Source organism: Eptatretus burgeri, chromosome 21, assembly GCF_056783735.1.
Source record: "Eptatretus burgeri isolate ZD-2024b chromosome 21, Ebu_testis_v1, whole genome shotgun sequence".
NCBI lineage: Eukaryota > Metazoa > Chordata > Myxini > Myxiniformes > Myxinidae > Eptatretus > Eptatretus burgeri.
The window spans coordinates 959,281-977,924 of NC_140981.1; the positions used below are offsets into that span (position 1 = coordinate 959,281).

General features: G+C 47.9%; 2 protein-coding genes across 4 annotated transcripts in view; both read left to right on the top strand.

Moving 5' to 3' along the window:
* LOC147008108 (uncharacterized) overlaps window positions 1-18,644 on the top strand; it is an 88,115-nt gene that overhangs the window by 47,122 nt on the left and 22,349 nt on the right. Inside the window, exon 1 of one of the 2 annotated variants that reach the window (XM_085865595.1) lies at window positions 18,152-18,644. This exon is cut by the window's right edge and continues 264 nt beyond it. The exons of the other annotated variant lie outside the window; for it this stretch is intronic. The gene's annotated coding sequence lies outside the window, so the exon portion shown is untranslated. Of the gene's footprint in view, window positions 1-18,151 lie in introns of those variants that run through there. 2 annotated transcript variants of the gene reach the window in all.
* On the top strand, window positions 452-13,308 carry LOC147008112 (uncharacterized). Of its 2 annotated transcripts, none has more exons than XM_085865589.1 (6): window positions 452-3,962; window positions 7,241-7,327; window positions 7,486-7,707; window positions 8,355-8,431; window positions 8,524-8,625; window positions 12,511-13,308. In XM_085865589.1, exons 1-6 carry the CDS (start codon window positions 3,806-3,808, stop codon window positions 12,565-12,567), a joined length of 702 nt encoding a protein of 233 aa, XP_085721715.1. In that variant the 5' UTR covers window positions 452-3,805; the 3' UTR covers window positions 12,568-13,308. The 2 variants fall into 2 exon arrangements, with proteins under 2 accessions (XP_085721715.1, XP_085721714.1); XM_085865588.1 differs by lacking the exon at window positions 12,511-13,308 and having other exon boundaries at window positions 452-3,385; window positions 3,803-3,962; window positions 8,524-11,818.

Consider the following 18,644-nt stretch of genomic DNA (forward strand, 5'->3'; position numbering starts at 1 on the left):
GCTCCTCCAATTCCTCAGGCTCCATGTCGTCCAAGCCTCCCCCTCTCACCTCACATGCCGACCCGGAAACTCTCCCATCCCGTCTTCCATGGTGTTGGGAAAACCTCGGGAGTTGTTGACTGCCTCTGGCCACAGGTTTTGCCAGCAAGCATTGATGGTGGAGGCTTTGAATTCATCGAGCTAGTCTTTGATGGCATCGATGCAGTCAGTGCGCTTTATTGAAGTCCTTCCAACATTTTCCGACGGTAAGTTCGGGGTCGGGTTCCATGTCATCCAAGATGCGACGGAAGGTGCGGAGGATGCATCACGTGTTCTTCCGTCGAAATTACCGCTTGGTCGAGTGGTTGGATCAGGGAGGTGGTGTTGGGTGGCAGGAAGATGACCTCCATATTGGGATGGACCACCTTGAGCACCTCGGGGTGGCCAGGAGCATTGTCCACCAGCAGAAGTACCTTGAAGGAGAGGTGATTCTCTGCCAGGTACCTCTCCACTTGAGGGGCGAAACAGTTGTGTGACGAATCCATAAAGATGGCAGCTGTTACCCACACCTCGCTGTTGTCCCTCCAAAATACGGACAGAGTGTGTTTGTTTGTTTTTTACCCTTGAGAGCACGGAACAGCATCATCGGCTTCGTCATGCAGTCCTCTCTACCGTCGGCGTAGAGGAGAAGCGAAACCCGGTCCTTTTCAGCCTTGAAGCCCGATGCTGTCCTCCCTCACCTTGAGTTGAAAGTTCAAATAACTTTTTCTAATTTGGGCATTTTCTTCCAGAAAAGGTCTCACCTCCATTGAAGACCGACTACGGTACGTTCTCCCGTGTCATTGGTGGCCTTTGCGAGTTGAGCAGGGAACGTTTCGGTTGCCACCTGGTCCACCAAGGCACGCTCATCTGTGAGCTTCACATTGTTGAGACTGTCCCACTTCTTGAAGCGGTCAAACCATCCCTTTGTTTGCAACATCACTCGTGGCCTCCTACACACACACACACGCACACACACAGACACACACTAAACTTCCAGTAGGTGTGCAAACCAGCGACTCTGAGCCTATACACCTCCAGTGTGAGCAACGAAAATGCAGGTAACTCAAAATTGCGTGAATATCGATGTTTGTGAACGTCCACACGCACTCCCCGGACCCAAGAGCTTCTAAATGAGGTGCAGCATCATGATTGTACGTGCTCTGGTTACGACATTTAGCCTGCTCAAACACAATCGGGCAAATCTCATAACCCCATGTGGCATCAAAATGTTGAGAAGGAGGTACGATGAGGGTACGCGTCCCCGGTACCCACCCCGGTCTGAGCTCAGCGGCCATGTTTGTCTGGTCAAGCGCAGGTTGTCCGATGTATTTGTCTGCATGCGTGTCCGTGACTCGTCTTGCATCTCCCCTCGGTGAGTCTTCGACCTTGTTAAAAAAAAAACATGAAACGTTCACTTCCATCATTCCCAGCACCTGAGGGTCCGAGTCTGTGGGAGAAGTTGGCAAAGACAAAACAAGCACGTGTTCCATCACGTGACACGACTCACCTTGCAGGTAAGCCGAGACAAATCCTGATCGACAAACACCGTGGTTAATGTCAACAAGTTCAGGGAACTCGGTGTGTTTGTGGTTTCCATTGTGAGCAACAACTCGTGATGTCGAGATCCTGGGCTTGAATCCCGCTCCGCGTTCACCCGTCCATCGTCCCCTTGCAATTCATGCAAACGATACTCGTACCTCGTGATGTTGGAAACGCCAACAAGTACCTCGTACAAGTTCTTCTACGAACTTCGAATGGACGGGACAAAACCTCTTGCACGTTCGTGCCACGTGGTGATCACAGACACCAAGTTTGGAGTATTTCGGACAAACCGTTCAGGAGGAGATAGCGTGACGGACGGACAGACGGACAGGGACGGACAGACGGAGCCCATTACAATGTCCATCAAAATGGTCTTTTTCAAAAAAAACGTCTCGGGATAACTCGACGGCTGCGATTGGACACCGCTGACGGTTCCCAGTTTCGCCAACTCGTCATATTATCCAATTGGTCGAACTTTAAATTCTCCCTCATCATGAAAACAAACTTTTATTTATTTTTTTATCAAAAAGAGGGTCCTCAAGGTTCATGTTGGTTTCCGCAAAGCAACAACAACAAAACCCTTTGGTTATCATCGAATAATTTACACGCGAGGTGGTCAGCACTTACAAATAAACCCTTACACACTCATTTACTGATGGAACAACAATAATAATAATAAAAATAATTACCTCGTTGCACACCTTGTGTGTAATAATATAATAATTAATGACGTTTTTCCCTCTCACAGGTAACCTTGACCTGGCTTCCCGACGTTATACTCTCCACCTGACGGCACAGGGGGGTCTGAAGATGATCCATCACGATCCCATGCTCAGAGGAGCCGAGGATGATGATGATGACGATGCTCCACTGGTCCCATCCGCCAACGATCCCATCCTCCTGCAGGACCGGCAGTAGCTTTGGAGTGCGCGCCGGACGCCGGTCATTTGGATGTTGAAGGTGAGTACAGGTGGTTCACCTTCGGGTGAACGAGGAACGTAATTAAGGGAGGAGGTGGAGAGCACGAAAAGGAGAGAGGTTGAGACCCCAATAACGGGCTAAGACGGACTTAATGGCTGGACCCATGGGTGTATGGCCATTGGACGGTGCAGGTAAATACAGGTGGAGCAAGCCTTCATCAAACTCCAAACAATCATCTTCTCTCACTCATACAGTTCACACTCATCCTGATTGCACTCACACTTATCACGCTCAGACAGATATTCCTTTCATGCTTTAAACTCCTTGTGACCCTCAAACGTCCACCCTACCCTTGACCTCTGACGTTCTTAACACCATCTCTACCTTCCTGTATGATTCCCCCTCGATATTTCGATCCGACGAAGGGTCTCCAAGATGCACACCTCAATCCCTCTCTCTCTCTCTGCAGAAACGCTGGTTACCTGCACCCCCGAGCTGGTCCAGGGACTGCAGTTGATGGTGCGGTTTTGCTCTCAAGGGGGGTTAATGGTACTTTGAGGGCCGAAGGAGACGGCCCTGGGTTCGGTGCCGGGCCCGATGCAGGCTTTCGAGGTTGAGGGTTTATAACGGGGATGTTAAATTCCCTCTTTCGCACCCCCAGAATGAATCTCTTTCGAACTGTCAACTTATTAATTGGTCTTCATCAGCTCACGCATTTCTAATGGTGACCTTGGTGTTCATTGTTGGGCCTAGCGTGCCCTCTGACCACCACTTGGTGGCTGTTGTGATTTTGACAAAGTGGTGGTGTTATGGGTTTCTATCCTTCAGCACCTGTCAGGATCGGTAGACGTGGAGTTCACTGGTCGAATGATTATTCCACCTTTGCCCGTGCTGACACCAGGTATGGTTTGTTTGACTCGGGAGTGTAACCACTGACCCCGTGATCGGTCAACCTGATCGGTGTGACAGGGGAAAACCATTATCAGACCTGGAACATTAGAAGAGGAGATACTCAGAATCGACTGCTTTGATTTGTCAGATTTTACCAAAAAAAAAATTAAATAAAATCACAAAACTGATGCTCGTTTGCACACCTGCCGGAGAGGCAGCACCATTACACCTCGGTTCAGTCCAAAATTCTCCTGGAAGTGCTGCACCAGAACGGCAGTTTTTCGGGATGTCCGATCCTGCCGGGGATCTGAATACGTAGGCTTGAAGACCATCGTGTTGCCAGGTGATTTTGCTACCTTAACACCTCTGACTTTGTTGATCTGTTCACGAATCTGTCCCACTCTCACCACCTCACCCATCCGCACAGACAATGGAGACAAAAATCCTCAATTCCCTGAAATGGGACTTGGTGGCCGTTACGGCGAGTGACTTTGTGCAGCAGATCTTGCACAGCCTACTCATCCCTTCCGATGATCTACTACTGGTCCGCAAGCATGCCGAGACCTTTGTGATTGCCAGCATCACTGGTGGGTATTCTAAGTTTGCGCATGGTCAAAATCTTAACCCTTGTTAGTTAATACAGAAGTCAAAGTTCATGGAGAACCCAAAAACAACAGATTGGCAGATCAACTGAGGGATCGAGGGCTCGGGTGGACAAAACTTGTACAAACATTGTAGTATCAGAAGCGGAGTGTCATGGAGGTTAAAAAAAACATGGATAGGGGATAAGGGAGGGTAGAGGGGAGTGGGAGTGGGTACAAAAGAAAGCATGAGGTGACGATGGGCAGCAGTCTTGGTAAACTGGAGGTTCGTGCACGAACAACAGACACGGAGAGTCCCACAGGTGAGGGAAGAGCGGGATTCACGACGACCGTTAAGAACGGTGAACATCCGGCTAAGATTTAACGAGGGCAACCAGGTGGGGTTACCTGTCAGAATGTGAGGAACCTGTGAGGACAGGGAATCTATTTAGATGACAGAGGGTGGCTGAGGTTAAGCCAGAAGTGAGGAGCGAGCAAAGTGAGACTCCAACAACATGCCCGAGATGGATGAGAAGCATTCCCCGGGACTCGGCCTCTTGCCAAGAGATGCCAGGAAACTCATAAAACTGGATTCAACCACCTCGAGGAGAACAAGATGGCAAGCTGATGCAGACAGGACGTTCGCTTTGAGTTGCCGGGGCCGTGCGGACCCACCCTGCCAAACTTTACTTGTACCGGGTGGCCTGCAACTTTCTTTCTGTCCTATGATACCGGATATTGTCTCTATTGTGGTGTGTCTGAGGGCGCAAATGAGGAATCCGCTATTTAAGGATCTCCCATTCGTTTGTTTGGTTTGTGGGAGCGTAAACGGCAGGGGGTAAGGGGTTAAGATTTTATTATCGATTTATTACCTCCACCACTGAAGGTGAAGGTGAAGTTTTCACCCCCTGTCTGTCTGTTTGTTACTTGGCGAAATTTTTTTCACCAAGTATGTTGGTTTGTCTGTCTGTCTGTTTGTTTGTCACATGATTTTTGGCCACGGTTTTCAAGCAATTGTTCTGAAATTTTTTGTGTGTGTGTGGGTGACTGGTCAAGGACAGCAACGCTCAATGTTAGTGAAGATCCGAATCCGGATCTGAGAATTTTTAAAGTGATTCTTCACGATTGAGAGAGAGGGCCAAAAATGATATGTAGCATCATGTCTCAAAAAGTTATGGATGGATTCACACGAAACCTGGTGGACAGGTTGGGAGTGCCACGACTTGAAACGTTGTTTGAATGTGAGTCGTGGAGAGTGAAAAAGAGAGAAAGGAAGAAGATTGACAGTTCGAGAAATGTGGTGTTCGAGACGAATGTGAACAACAGCAAGGACTACGAGAAGAACAATCAATCAGTACGTGAAGAAATTAGACCAACAAGTACAACAGAAGAAGCGCTGATTCTAAAACGGAAGACGTCATACTTTGGTTGAACACGCCATGTGCAGGAAACGAAAGCCTGGAGAAGTCAACCATGCTGGGAAGAAGGCGAAGAGGGAGACCTTGTACGTCGTGCCTGATGGATGGGGTAACCGTGAAGGGTTCAACCGAGCCGTCTCTGCCAGAGCCTCCCGCAGAGCAGTGCAGTTTCAGGGCCGGGAGAGATCACATATGAAGCCCCAACGTATCAGTTATAAACAATCCATCTGATCTAGGTCAACGTTGGGCCAAAAGAGTGTCGGGGACAATATCGTATGACACCCTTGAAGCTGAGGCCAGGAGAAATCACATATAAGTTATATAAGTTATAAACGTAAAAGTTATAAGTGTAAGTTAAGTTATAAACAGTTAAGTATAAGTATAAGTTAAGCCAGAACATATAAGTTATAAACAATCCATCTGATCGAGGTCAACGTTGGGCCAAAAGAGTGTCGGGGACAATATCGTATGACACCCTTGAAGCTGAGGCCAGGAGAAATCACATATAAGTTATATAAGTTATAAACGTATAGGTTATTAGTATAAGTTAAGTTATAAACAGTTAAGTATAAGTATAAGTTAAGCCACAACATATAAGTTATAAACAATCCATCTGATCAAAGTCAACGTTGGGCCAAAAGAGTGTCGGGGGCAATATCGCACGACACCCTTGAAGCTGAGGCCAGGAGAAATCACATATAAGTTATATAAGTTATAAACGTATAAGTTATAAGTATAAGTTAAGTTATAAACAGTTAAGTATAAGTATAAGTTAAGCCACAACATATAAGTTATAAACAATCCATCTGATCTCGGTCAACGTTGGGCCAAAAGAGTGTCGGGGACAATATCGCACGTCACCCTTGAAGCTGAGGCCAGGAGAAATCACATATAAGTTATATAAGTTATAAACGTAAAAGTTATAAGTGTAAGTTAAGTTATAAACAGTTAAGTATAAGTATAAGTTAAGCCAGAACATATAAGTTATAAACAATCCATCTGATCTCGGTCAACGTTGGGCCAAAAGAGTGTCGGGGGCAATATCGCACGTCACCCTTGAAGCTGAGGCCAGGAGAAATCACATGAGTTCTATAAGTTATAAACGTATAAGTTAAGTTATAAACAGTTAAGTCTAAGTTAAGCCACAACATATAAGTTATAAACAATCCATGTTCAGTCCACGTATAATCTGATCGTGGCTGGAAACATCGGACAGGCAATGGTGACGACTGAATGTATCGCGGACAGACAGACACCATCATCTGTACGTAACGACTCGTCGAAGCACCTTCTTTTTGTAAAGACCATTGTGGCCGAGCTGGCGGCCGACCTCGAGGCCGAGGAAGTCGAGATGGCTCGGATCCGTTGGTGTGTGGTGGACGTGATGAGCACAGAGTGCCTCAAAGACGTCGGGTTTCCTCCAAATTTCTTTCAGTTTCGTGTTAAACGACAGTTGTGACTGTTTGTAAAGGTAATCAAGGATTGGATGGAATTGACTGAATAGCTTGTGATGATAAAAAAAATTTTTTACTTCCTGTAGATGTTCCCCACGGAACGCCGTGATAAGCTATTTATACACCTTGACACAGAGTTCGTCCAAGGTGGAAAACCCTCTTGGGGAAGGGCGGGGGGGGCAATTGAGTCACTATAACCTCGTGTGACCCCTCGTCACCCTGGCAAGTTTAATTCACATTGCGTAAGTAACGGCCGAATGTATCATGGACTGACAGACACCAAATATCATATTTTACCTCGATTCGGCCCCCCAGGTGTGGTGTAGCCTGGTTTAGCTCTCGAGGGTCTTGTGCAAGTTGTATAACGGTTTCCTTACGATCAGGAGGTCACATCACCAGTCCGTGTTCGCAGGCACTCCGATGCAGGACCACCGCCACGTCCACGCTGTCGGGACAGCCCGTCGATGGTCCTCTAACGAAGAGGTATCTGAACTCGAAGGTGTGCACCTTGTTCAAACATCGATGTTAATCGATGTTGATGTTGAAAAGTTTGTATTTGTGAAATGTGTCAACACCATGGAACATGGAAAGAGTAGTTGGCAGAGGGGATTGGTTTTGCCTGTGATCCAGCTTGATGTGTAAATTTCCATTAAGCAGTGCCAAGCTTCAAGGTGGTCCAAATGGAGGGTCAGCATACGGAGGAGCCACGTGGCTCAACGACAAAGGAGCGGCAGAAACCACCACATGGTCCAGATGAGAGATCAGTGTGGAAAGCCACGGAGCTCACCAAAGATAAGAGTGTCCCCCACACCTGGCGGCCATTGAGCGTACGACAGGCGGATCAGAACACCTCCCCTAGTCGGGGTTATAAAAATCCTGGTGAGCTGTGGTGTCTCTCTCTCTCTCTCTCTCTCTCTCTCTCTCTCTCTCTCTCTCTCTCTCTCTCTCTCTCTCTCTCTCTCTCTCTCTCTCTCTCTCTCTCTCTCTCTCTCTCTCTCTCTCTCTCTCTCTCTCTCTCTCTCTCTCTCTCTCTCTCTCTCTCTCTCTCTCTCTCTCTCTCTCTCTCTCTCTCTCTCTCTCTCTCTCTCTCTCTCTCTCTCTCTCTCTCTCTCTCTCTCTCTCTCTCTCTCTCTCTCTCTCTCTCTCTCTCTCTCTCTCTCTCTCTCTCTCTCTCTCTCTCTCTCTCTCTCTCCCCCTGTCTCCTTCCCTCTTATGGAACCTTTAATTTTTCATGTGACCTTTAATTGAGATCAGATGTGTTGACAGTGGGTTGACATCTCGTGTGGGCAGAATCATATCCATTGATGCATTTGCATCAAATTGTACTCTTCAGTTACTTTTTGATTTGAAGAACTTAAGACAAGCAATCTATCATGTAACATGCTCCAAGAACTTTCAACAGAAGCAAATGTTGTGTTCACGCCTGTTCTTCTTTACCATTTTGTTACGTTCCCAAAATATTCCCTTCCCATTGAGTTGCGTGAAAGATTTTCCTTCGGAATCCTCTAATTTACAATCTTTTGTAGGCATTTTAAAGACGAGCCGAGATTTGAAAGCGCAAACTTCCGAGCAGTTCACGGATGAAGATCAAACGGGAATGAAGGTTAAGTTTCCTTTCACAACCAACGGGACCGGCACTCTATACACCGCTCAAAGCTCCACGTGACATGGTTTTGTTTGTTCCACCACCCGCAGGATGGAGGTTTACAAGATGTCCTCGAGGTTGCAAAAGCATTCGAAGAGCACTTTACTGAGATGTTTGAAAGCATGAAAACTTTCTCCATTGCCATCAACAAGGTAAGCTGCTTCGTCTTCTTCTTCTTCTTCGAATACCCACAGTCTACTTGGCATTACTTGTTTGTCACAGAACACGAGATCAGCAGACTATCCGAGGTTCGGTGAACCCCCGCCTAAGTCTTGGAAAGCGTTATTTATTAATCTTATCGATATTATGGTTTAATTTTTCGTTATAAAACGTTTTGGTTGTTGTTGCAACAAGATTCTCGACTCAAATTCTGCAACTGGTCCAGACGGCATCAGCCCACGTGTCCTAAAAACCTGCTCCTCTGCTCTTGCTCACCCTCGCTCTGTTCTATTCACCCTCTCATTTGCTCAAGGTTATCTTCCATCTGCTTGGAAATCAGCAAACATCACTGCCCTGCATAAAAAAGGTGCAAAAACAGATCCCTGCAACTACAGACTAATCAACCTTCTCCCAATCATCAGCAAAGTTCTGGAATCCATCATCGCTTAAGACATTAAATCCTTCCCTCTTCTCCAATGGCTTGATTTCCAATCATCAATTTGGTTTCAGACCAGGTCACTCGACCCTGGATATGCTGCTTCTGCTCTCTCAACAATGGATGGAGGTCCTCAATGCAGGACATTAAATCAGAGCCACATCCCGAGACATCACCTGCTTTTGACACGGTCTGGCACCCTGCCCTGCTCACCAAACTCTCTTCCTATGGTATCCAAGGCCATCTCCACTTCTGGCTCGCAGACTTCCTCTCCTGTCGCAGTCAACGTGTGGCCCTAAATGGAGTTCTTTCATCCCCTCTTCCTGTCCAGGCTGGAGTTCCTCAAGGTGGCGTTCTGCACCCTGTTCTTTTTCTGGTTTTCATCAATGATCTCTCTGACTCTCTGGAAAATCCTCTTTCTCTCTTTGTTGATGACTCCACCCTCTGCTGTACCATCTGTCATCCATCAGACCGGCAAGCAGCAGCTTCTTCACTCACTGCAGATCTGGGTAAAATCACAAACTGGTCCAACACGTGGAACATGTCCTTCAATCTGGACAAATCTCACACTCTCACCATGTCTCTCCGAAAGGACCGTTTAGAACCCCCCCCCTATCCACTTTCTCAACAATCCTCTGGAAGAAGTCTTTTCTTTCAAGCTTCTGGGTCTCACTATCTGCCATGATCTTTCCTGGGAAAGCCACATTTCAAACCTGGCCTTCAAAGCCAGTCGCCGACTGGGAATCCTCCCTCGTGCAAAGTCCTTCCTTGCCACACCTGAAGTCCTATCCACTTGCAAGGTGTTCATCCGCAGCTTGATGGAGTACTGTTGTCCCCTCTGGACTGGCTCCCCTTCCTCACATCTTGCTCAGCTTGACGAAGTGGAAACAAGGCCTTCAAAATCTCCCGCGATGAGGCTGAGTCTTTGGGCCTCTCACTCTCTCACCGCAGGCTGGTCGGTGGTCTTTCTGTCTTCTCCCGTCTCCTCTCCGGTCTTGTGCGTTGAAGGTCCTTATGAGGGAACCACGTATTGTTGTTATTAAGAAGTCGTTGGACTCCTCAGGAAGACGCGAGACTTCCTCCGTAGAGATGGCGTGGACACTCCACAGGTTTGACACAACACAACTCCTCAAAAAACAATCCACCGAGATACAAACTTATCAACCCACACGTGTTCTGATGAATTGCTCGATCACCCTATTGACCGTAGAAAGCGGAATGCCAAGGTTCTGAGCTCTCTGATGCTGCTGGCTGACTGCGCATTCCAAATGGCCAACAATTTGTCCTCTTTGATAATCGAGAAGTTTGTGTGTGCTCCCTGGGTTCGAGGCAGAGTTAATTGTCGTACAAGACCCAGGAACTCGTTTCTGTAAAGAAATAGTCGAACATTAGTTCAATTCACTGAGTAAAACTGCGTTATACAGATGATATGAAGAAATTGAAGATGTCTCTTCACTCCTGTCATGTCTCTGGAGGTGCACTCGGAGAAGTGGTTTCATGCGGTTAGAGCACAACCGCTGGAGGAGCTATCAGCATTTCAGGGCTCCCAACGCGACGTCTGTGTGGTCGTCCGGCGATGTCTCTCGACGGACCCTTCGGTCTTCATGAGGAGCTTCACATGCTGCACCTCGTGCGTTTTCGTGCTGTGCGTTCGGAAGATCGTCGGTGTGCGTTTGGGACACCGTGGTGTCCTCACAGGAGAGTGAGGTACGGAGGAGACCAAATCTTACCTGGTACACCTGGTACGTGGATGTGGTCAGGAGACTTGATCTTGTGAGTCATCGTTACCGACGTTGAGAAAAGGAAAAGCAGCACGAGCCGTGGTGAGAGTGTCTTGAGAGGAGTGTTGTGAGGGGGCTGCCGTGGCGTCGGGGAATGCATGACCCTTGGGAGCGACAAGTGGAACGGGCGGGAGTCGTTTGATGCGATGTTCGCGCAGCATCGCTTGGGTGGAGTCAACTGAGATGCTGCGTCGATGGACTTGTCGCGGCTCCTCCCGTTCGCGGTCACTGTGGGATTCCAACGCACCCACCACTCCACGACCCCCAATTGTCCACTCCTCCACCAAGCGAACAATCCCACCATCGCCACTCCCTCAACAATCTGTGCCTTCGCGACTGAGATGACATGGCCGGTGCTTATTTATTTCGTCTTTAGGCAGTCGTCAACAACAGTCGACGAAATATCTTCTCCCCTTGTTTGGCCTTTGAGGGGCAGCAATTCAATGGGCTCCTCTTGGGGTCCTTCGGAATTCTCGTACCTGCCGAGAAGAGCAACCTGTGCAACGTCGTCAACATCACACGACTCGTCACAAGCGATGGAGAAGCCCGGAGCTGAATCATTGTCCTTCATCTGCTGACTGGTGATGTCTGTTGCCATTTTTACTTTTCTGTCCCTCACCGTCTTTGCAGACTTCGATGACTCAGAGTCTCTATTTTTTTTTTGAACAATTTCGTTTTTGTTTTTTGAAATCACTGTTTCAGCTGCTCTGATACTTTAATGAAGCACTCTTACATTCTCACCATCTGTGAACGGCTTTCCTCGTTTCACAATCTCTTGAGTTGCCGCATAACTGGCGGGAGTTGTGCGACTCGGTGATTTCATCCATTTTTGTGAGTGTGTTCTCACTTTGGTCTGCTTTGTGCTTCAGCTACTTCATGGCTCTCTCTCTCTCTCTCTCTCTCTCTCTCTCTCTCTCTCTCTCTCTCTCTCTCTCTCTCTCTCTCTCTCTCTCTCTCTCTCTCTCTCTCTCTCTCTCTCTCTCTCTCTCTCTCTCTCTCTCTCTCTCTCTCTCTCTCTCTCTCTCTCTCTCTCTCTCTCTCTCTCTCTCTCTCTCTCTCTCTCTCTCTCTCTCTCTCTCTCTCTCTCTCTCTCTCTCTCTCGCTCTCTCTCTCTCTCTCTCTCTCTCTCTCTCTGGCATCACCAACGGGATTTTTTTGTTGTTGTTGGTGAATTTCTCACGGCAAATGAGCCATAAAAATGGAGCCCAGCCGAACTTGATATGAACGTGAAGGATTCAGTCCGTTCATTTTGAAATTCTCTGTTCTCCTCTCCCGATCCTCCTCTTCTTGAGAGCCATTTCACGGTTGACCTTCTCAGTACCACTGATGAATGTTGCAAACTTCTGTTTCCTGAAAATAATTAAAAGACTCCAAACGATGATGCAGTTTCAGGATTCATCAATGCAGTTCATGTGTGGAACAACAGTTTTACACTCACAACGATGCACGGTGCACGTGTCGTTTCGCTTCGTTTGTTGGTACTCCAAGATGGCGGACAGCAAACGTGGTGACGTCACACGCACGTTCACCCTCCATTGAAGGAGGGAGTTATCAAAACCTCATCCTCCCCTCCCCCCCTCCCCCCTTCCATCCCCCTCCACCCCTTCCGTGGCTGACTGGACTTCTATACTTAAGTCACGCTTGCCTCTGTTCGTGTGCAGGTGGTAAAGGCAAAGGAGAAGCAAGCCAATGAACGAGAGCCAAGGGTGAACAGGTAAAGCGTGGCACGGTGAGAACAGGTGGATAACAAGGCAAGGACGGACAAGGAGAGAGGTCGACGAACCATGGTTGTCTGTGGTTCACCCAAACTGTGAATGTATCAAAGGGAAGTTTCAATACGTTTGAATCCCTCACCCGTTTTATGGTGATGGACCAATCCCGGTGTTTTGCTTTGACGAACGCCTTGAGTTGATTGTGGTTTTATATTGTTATATTTATTGTGCGACATTGTAACGTCCTCAGGTGTACTTATTCGATCCGTGATGTCATCTTGGGGATTGTCGACCCATGATGTCATCTTGGAGATTCTCGACCTGTGATGTCATCTTGGGGATTCTCGACCCGTGATGTCATCTTGTGGATTCTCGACCCGTGATGTCATCTTGGAGATTGTCGACCCGTGATGTCATCTTGGGGATTCTCGACCCGTGATGTCATCTTGGAGATTCTCGACCCGTGATGTCATCTTGGGGATTCTCGACCCGTGATGTCATCTTGGGGATTCTCGACCCGTGATGTCATCTTGGGGATTCTCGACCCGTGATGTCATCTTGGAGATTCTCGACCCGTGATGTCATCTTGGAGATTCTCGACCCGTGATGTCATCTTGGGGATTCTTGACCCGTGATGTCATCTTGGAGATTCTCGACCCGTGATGTCATCTTGGGGATTCTCGACCCGTGATGTCATCTTGGAGATTCTCGACCCATGATGTCATCTTGAAGATTCTCGACCCGTGATGTCATCTTGGAGATTCTCGACCCGTGATGTCATTTTGGAGATTCTCGACCCATGATGTCATCTTGAAGATTCTCGACCCATGATGTCATCTTGGAGATTCTCGACCCGTGATGTCATCTTGGGGATTCTCGACCCGTGATGTCATCTTGGGGATTCTCGACCCGTGATGTCATCTTGGAGATTCTCGACCCGTGATGTCATCTTGGAGATTCTCGACACGTGATGTCATCTTGGGGATTCTCGACCCGTGATGTCATCTTGGGGATTCTCGACCCGTGATGTCATCTTGAGGATTCTTGACCCGTGATGTCATCTTGGAGATTCTCGACCCGTGATGTCATCTTGGAGATTGTCGACCCATGATGTCATCTTGGAGATTGTCGACCCGTGATGTCATCTTGGGGATTCTCGACTCGTGATGTCATCTTGGAGATTCTCGACCCATGATGTCATCTTGAAGATTTTCGACCCATGATGTCATCTTGGAGATTCTTGACTCGTGATGTCATCTTGGGGATTCTCGACCCGTGATGTCATCTTGGGGATTCTCGACCCGTGATGTCATCTTGGAGATTCTCGACCCGTGATGTCATCTTGGAGATTCTCGACACGTGATGTCATCTTGGGGATTCTCGACCCGTGATGTCATCTTGGGGATTCTCGACCCGTGATGTCATCTTGAGGATTCTTGACCCGTGATGTCATCTTGGAGATTCTCGACCCGTGATGTCATCTTGGAGATTGTCGACCCGTGATGTCATCTTGGAGATTGTTGACCCGTGATGTCATCTTGGGGATTCTCGACTCGTGATGTCATCTTGGAGATTCTCGACCCATGATGTCATCTTGAAGATTTTCGACCCATGATGTCATCTTGGAGATTCTTGACTCGTGAAGTCATCTTGGGGATTCTCAACCTGTGATGTCATCTTGGGGATTGTCGACCCGTGATGTCATCTTGAAGATTCTCGACCCGTGAAGTCATCTTGGGGATTCTCAACCTGTGATGTCATCTTGGGGATTGTGTCGACCCATGATGTCATCTTGAAGATTCTCGACCCGTGATGTCATCTTGGGGATTGTTGACCCGTGATGTCATCTTGGAGATTCTTGACCCGTGAAGTCATCTTGGGGATTCTCAACCTGTGATGTCATCTTGGGGATTGTCGACCCGTGATGTCATCTTGAAGATTCTCGACCCATGATGTCATCTTGGGGATTGTCTATCCGTGATGTCATTTTGGAGATTGTTGACCTGTGATGTCATCTTGGAGATTGATTTTCTCTTCATTTGGAGATTGTTGACCTGTGATGTCATCTTGGAGATTGATTTTCTCTTCATTTGGAGATTGTTGACCTGTGATGTCATCTTGGAGATTGATTTTCTCTTCATTTGGAGATTGTTGACCTGTGATGTCATCTTGGAGATTGATTTTCTCTTCATTTGGAGATTGTTGACCTGTGATGTCATCTTGGAGATTGATTTTCTCTTCATTTGGAGATTGTTGACCTGTGATGTCATCTTGGAGATTGATTTTCTCTTCATTTGGAGATTGTTGACCTGTGATGTCATCTTGGAGATTGATTTTCTCTTCATTTGGAGATTGTTGACCTGTGATGTCATCTTGGAGATTGATTTTCTCTTCATTTGGAGATTGTTGACCTGTGATGTCATCTTGGAGATTGATTTTCTCTTCATTTGGAGATTGTTGACCTGTGATGTCATCTTGGAGATTGATTTTCTCTTCATTTGGAGATTGTTGACCTGTGATGTCATCTTGGGGATTGATTTGGAGATTGATTTCCTTTGTAAACCCAATGAACTTGTTAACTTTTACCCCTTTTTTCGGTTCCTGTTAACTTTTACGCTCCACGTTGTTATTGTTATTTATAAAATATTTATTAACTTCCAATGTTCCACCATCAATAAACGCGCCGTCCCTTCGGAGGAACGTAAAGCTGGCCGTCCAGTTTGCTATCATTCATGTGTGGAGGTTAATAATCCTGTGTGCCTTTTCATTCCAATAGACCATTGGGATAGGCTACCCTGGCCAGATTTTTCAGATAGGGCTGAGCATGGTGGAAGGGGGCACTGCATCACAGCTGCTCCAGGTGCTGTACCTGTATGGGTGAGCTGGTTTCACACCTGACTCCAAGAGAATGAGATTTGACTGTGAACGACCACTTTGGTGTCGCATCGCCCTGGTCGGCCATCCTCATCGATCGATCGTATCTCTCCCAAGAGAGGTGTTTGTGGCCTGTCCCTGGCAGGTGTCCCTTCATCAGAGAGAAAGGAATTGCAGTTAAATGATAACAACACACAAAGTCTGTAAAACATGCGAATCATCCACAAATCAATACAACGATTAACATTGACAGACACACATTGCAGACGTACACGATATCACGTGATCAACGATTGCCAAAATGATCAATGGTATCTGGATTTATAAATCGGTGTCAAGGTTGTTTGTTCAACGCTGAGGATAATCCTTTGACGTCATGGTTCGCAGGCCCGGCCATGAGTGTGCACACCGCAAGTGGTTGAACCACTGAGGGAGGGGGTATTGCGGGTGGAGGAACGATGCCATGCTTGAGGTGGTTGAGTATGACAAAAGTGTGGGTAGCTCAGGGACTTCACCAGAAGGTTATACATAAATATATTACTCGAAGCAGCCACGCAGGGGGCAGCCACGGGGGGTAAATGTTAGCCTGAAAGAGCTACGGCTGGAATGGTAACCCCTGCATTGAACCTTGCAGGAGCAGTGATTCCGGTGGGGAGGGAGGGGGCAGTGTTATGTAGGACAAATGACTCGAGCTGTGATAGGAATACATAGCTCAGCGTGGGCCGTGCGACGCGGTGAGGAGTGACAATGACGTCACTTTAAGTCAGGGCGTCTGTAGTGCGAAGGTGTATTTTTGTTCCCCCCATGCAGGGGGTGGGGGGTCGTGTAAGATCCCCCTGTTTGTAACAACCCCTTATAGCCATCCCTGTGTTTGGGAAGTGAGGACGGGGCTTTTTGCGGTGTTGTAGCGTGGCCATGATGGAAATGGAGGTTGTAGTGAGCGCAGGATACAACACAGAAAGCGACAGAAAGGTCCGTAAAGTGGAAGTCGGTCATCAAGGGAGGAACGGCCAAAGTCTTCCTGAGACCTGTTTCTGAGACAATGTCACTGTTGTCACATGCGAACGAGACAAATCAACTGAGGACTCTTGAATAAAGTTCCCTCGTTGTTTTATTATGTACATGTCGTGGTATATTCATGATACCAGGCGGGGAGTGTTGTGCATTCGCTGCCATTGTTGATTGCTGACGCGCCGCCCCGGATGGACGGCTTCAATTACTCCCTTGCGAGTGTTCTTTGCCGAGCCCTTCCATTGGTTCTTAGAGATCATGTGAACTGGAGGTCAGGGAGCGGATCCGCCATTTTGTGATTAAGCGACGGCCATGTTGTTTTGCTTCGTGTCATCTGCCAAGACGGGAATTTAATTTAACAGGAAGCTCCAAAGGTCGTGCTCAAGAGGGGACATGACCAACCTCCCGTCCAAATTTTTTTTCGTAATCCGCAGTGACCGAAACTGTCGCCATGGCAACTGGTGTGACGTCAGTCTTCACACCACCGGCCATGGTGGTGCTGCCCTGACCTCTTTGTGACACTTCCAGCGCCGCCCGATCCCCGTGATTAGGATACACCTGAGAGTGGTTGGGTAATGATTGTTAAATGTGAATGAACTAGTGCATGCCCGTAAGTGCATGCCCGTAGGTGCGTGCCCGGAGGTGCGTGCCCGTACATGCCTGGCCGTACGTGCAAACAAAAAAACTTTCAAACCGCGTGCCAGAAACAACAACCACACAGGCCGTTCCTTCGCTCTCGCGTTCTCGCGACAACCACACTTCCACACACAGAGTTAATTAAAATCAAGTTTACCTCCCTGTCTTTGCTTGTCATGACATTCGCTGCCATGTAACGGGCACGGCCCGTGACGTCATCGTCGGCCGGCCGCGCACCGGCCCACGCAGCAACGTGTCCTGTCATTGGTTGGTAAACAAATGGCCATAACTTGGGAACCACTTGTCCGATTAATATCAAACCTTGGAAAGGCACATCCTCAGGTTCCCAGCAACACACACACACACACACACACACACACACACACACACACACACACACACACACACACACACACACACACACACACACACACACACACACACACACACACACACACACACACACACTGTATACACACACACACACACACACGCGTTCTTTTGAGGAAGCACGAGTTGTTCAAATGTATAATTATTTATTTTGGGGCATGTGGTCTTTATTTCACCAGGTAAACCACCAGGTAGGTGAAGGAGTTTAATGGCAGTCACCATGTAACCCACCAGGTAGGTTTACTATTATTTCGTATGCAGCCTGCGGCTGCTGGTTGCATCATTGCTGGGAGCACGGCTGTGCGCCTGATGCAGTGGCCCCTATTTCCAGTAAGAGGTTACTTTGTACAGGTTTCTTAGCAACATGCCAGAGGTAGTGGCTGTCTCTCGTTTCCTCAACACACGAAGGTAAGTCGGTGCTGCATCAGTTCTATTTCTGATCCCTTACCCCTACCCGGTTATCCTCACAGCATGTTAACGGCGCGTCATCAACCTCTCCACAGCCTGTGACATCATCAACCTCTTCAGGCCTGTGACGTCATCATTCTCTTCACGGCCGGTCACGTCGTCAACCTCTCCATGGCCTCGGTGTAACCCTCGGCCCAAAGTTTTACCTGTCGCTGTGGACGTGCGTCGGTAACCTCACAAATCATGACGTCACAATGACGAGAATCGAACACCATTGTAAACTGAGTGCAGGTAACTTCGATCACCTGAAACCCTTCAGTGGTATCACCAAGAATCGTTGATGGTGGCCACCGATTGTCAGCGACATCAGGAGTTGTCCTCTTCCGTCGCGACGGTCCCCCTGGACGACCGGTCACCGGTAACGGACCACGATTCCCATCAAAGGCCTTGTCAGCCCTTCGTGCTGGTCTGAACGTGTTGAACGGACGTTCTTCAAGCTGATTGGGTGGAACGTTTGAACAGGAATTTGAAATGTGTCATCCAAGCATTCATGGGGCACCGATCATTGGTCGTGACGTGACGTGACGTCAGGCGGCGGTGATCACGTGACGTTGAAGAATCTTACGGCAAAGCTGCACTCTCCGTGGGCGTGGTCTAAACTCGGACGTCCTATTGGTCGATCGAAGTGATCGAGTCGACCTGTTTACTTGTTATTATAATTATTATTTGTCTCATTTTCATGTTCGCAGTGTTATCGTGGGAGG

Excerpts from the sequence above, each read along its gene's own strand:
- LOC147008112 (XM_085865588.1), top strand. The coding sequence starts at position 3,806 with ATGGAGACAAAAATCCTCAATTCCCTGAAATGGGACTTGGTGGCCGTT. Across the intron at positions 3,963-7,240 it reads TGTGATTGCCAGCATCACTG|GCACTCCGATGCAGGACCAC; the intron begins GTGGGTATTCTA and ends CCGTGTTCGCAG. Across the intron at positions 7,328-7,485 it reads AGAGGTATCTGAACTCGAAG|TGCCAAGCTTCAAGGTGGTC; the intron begins GTGTGCACCTTG and ends TCCATTAAGCAG.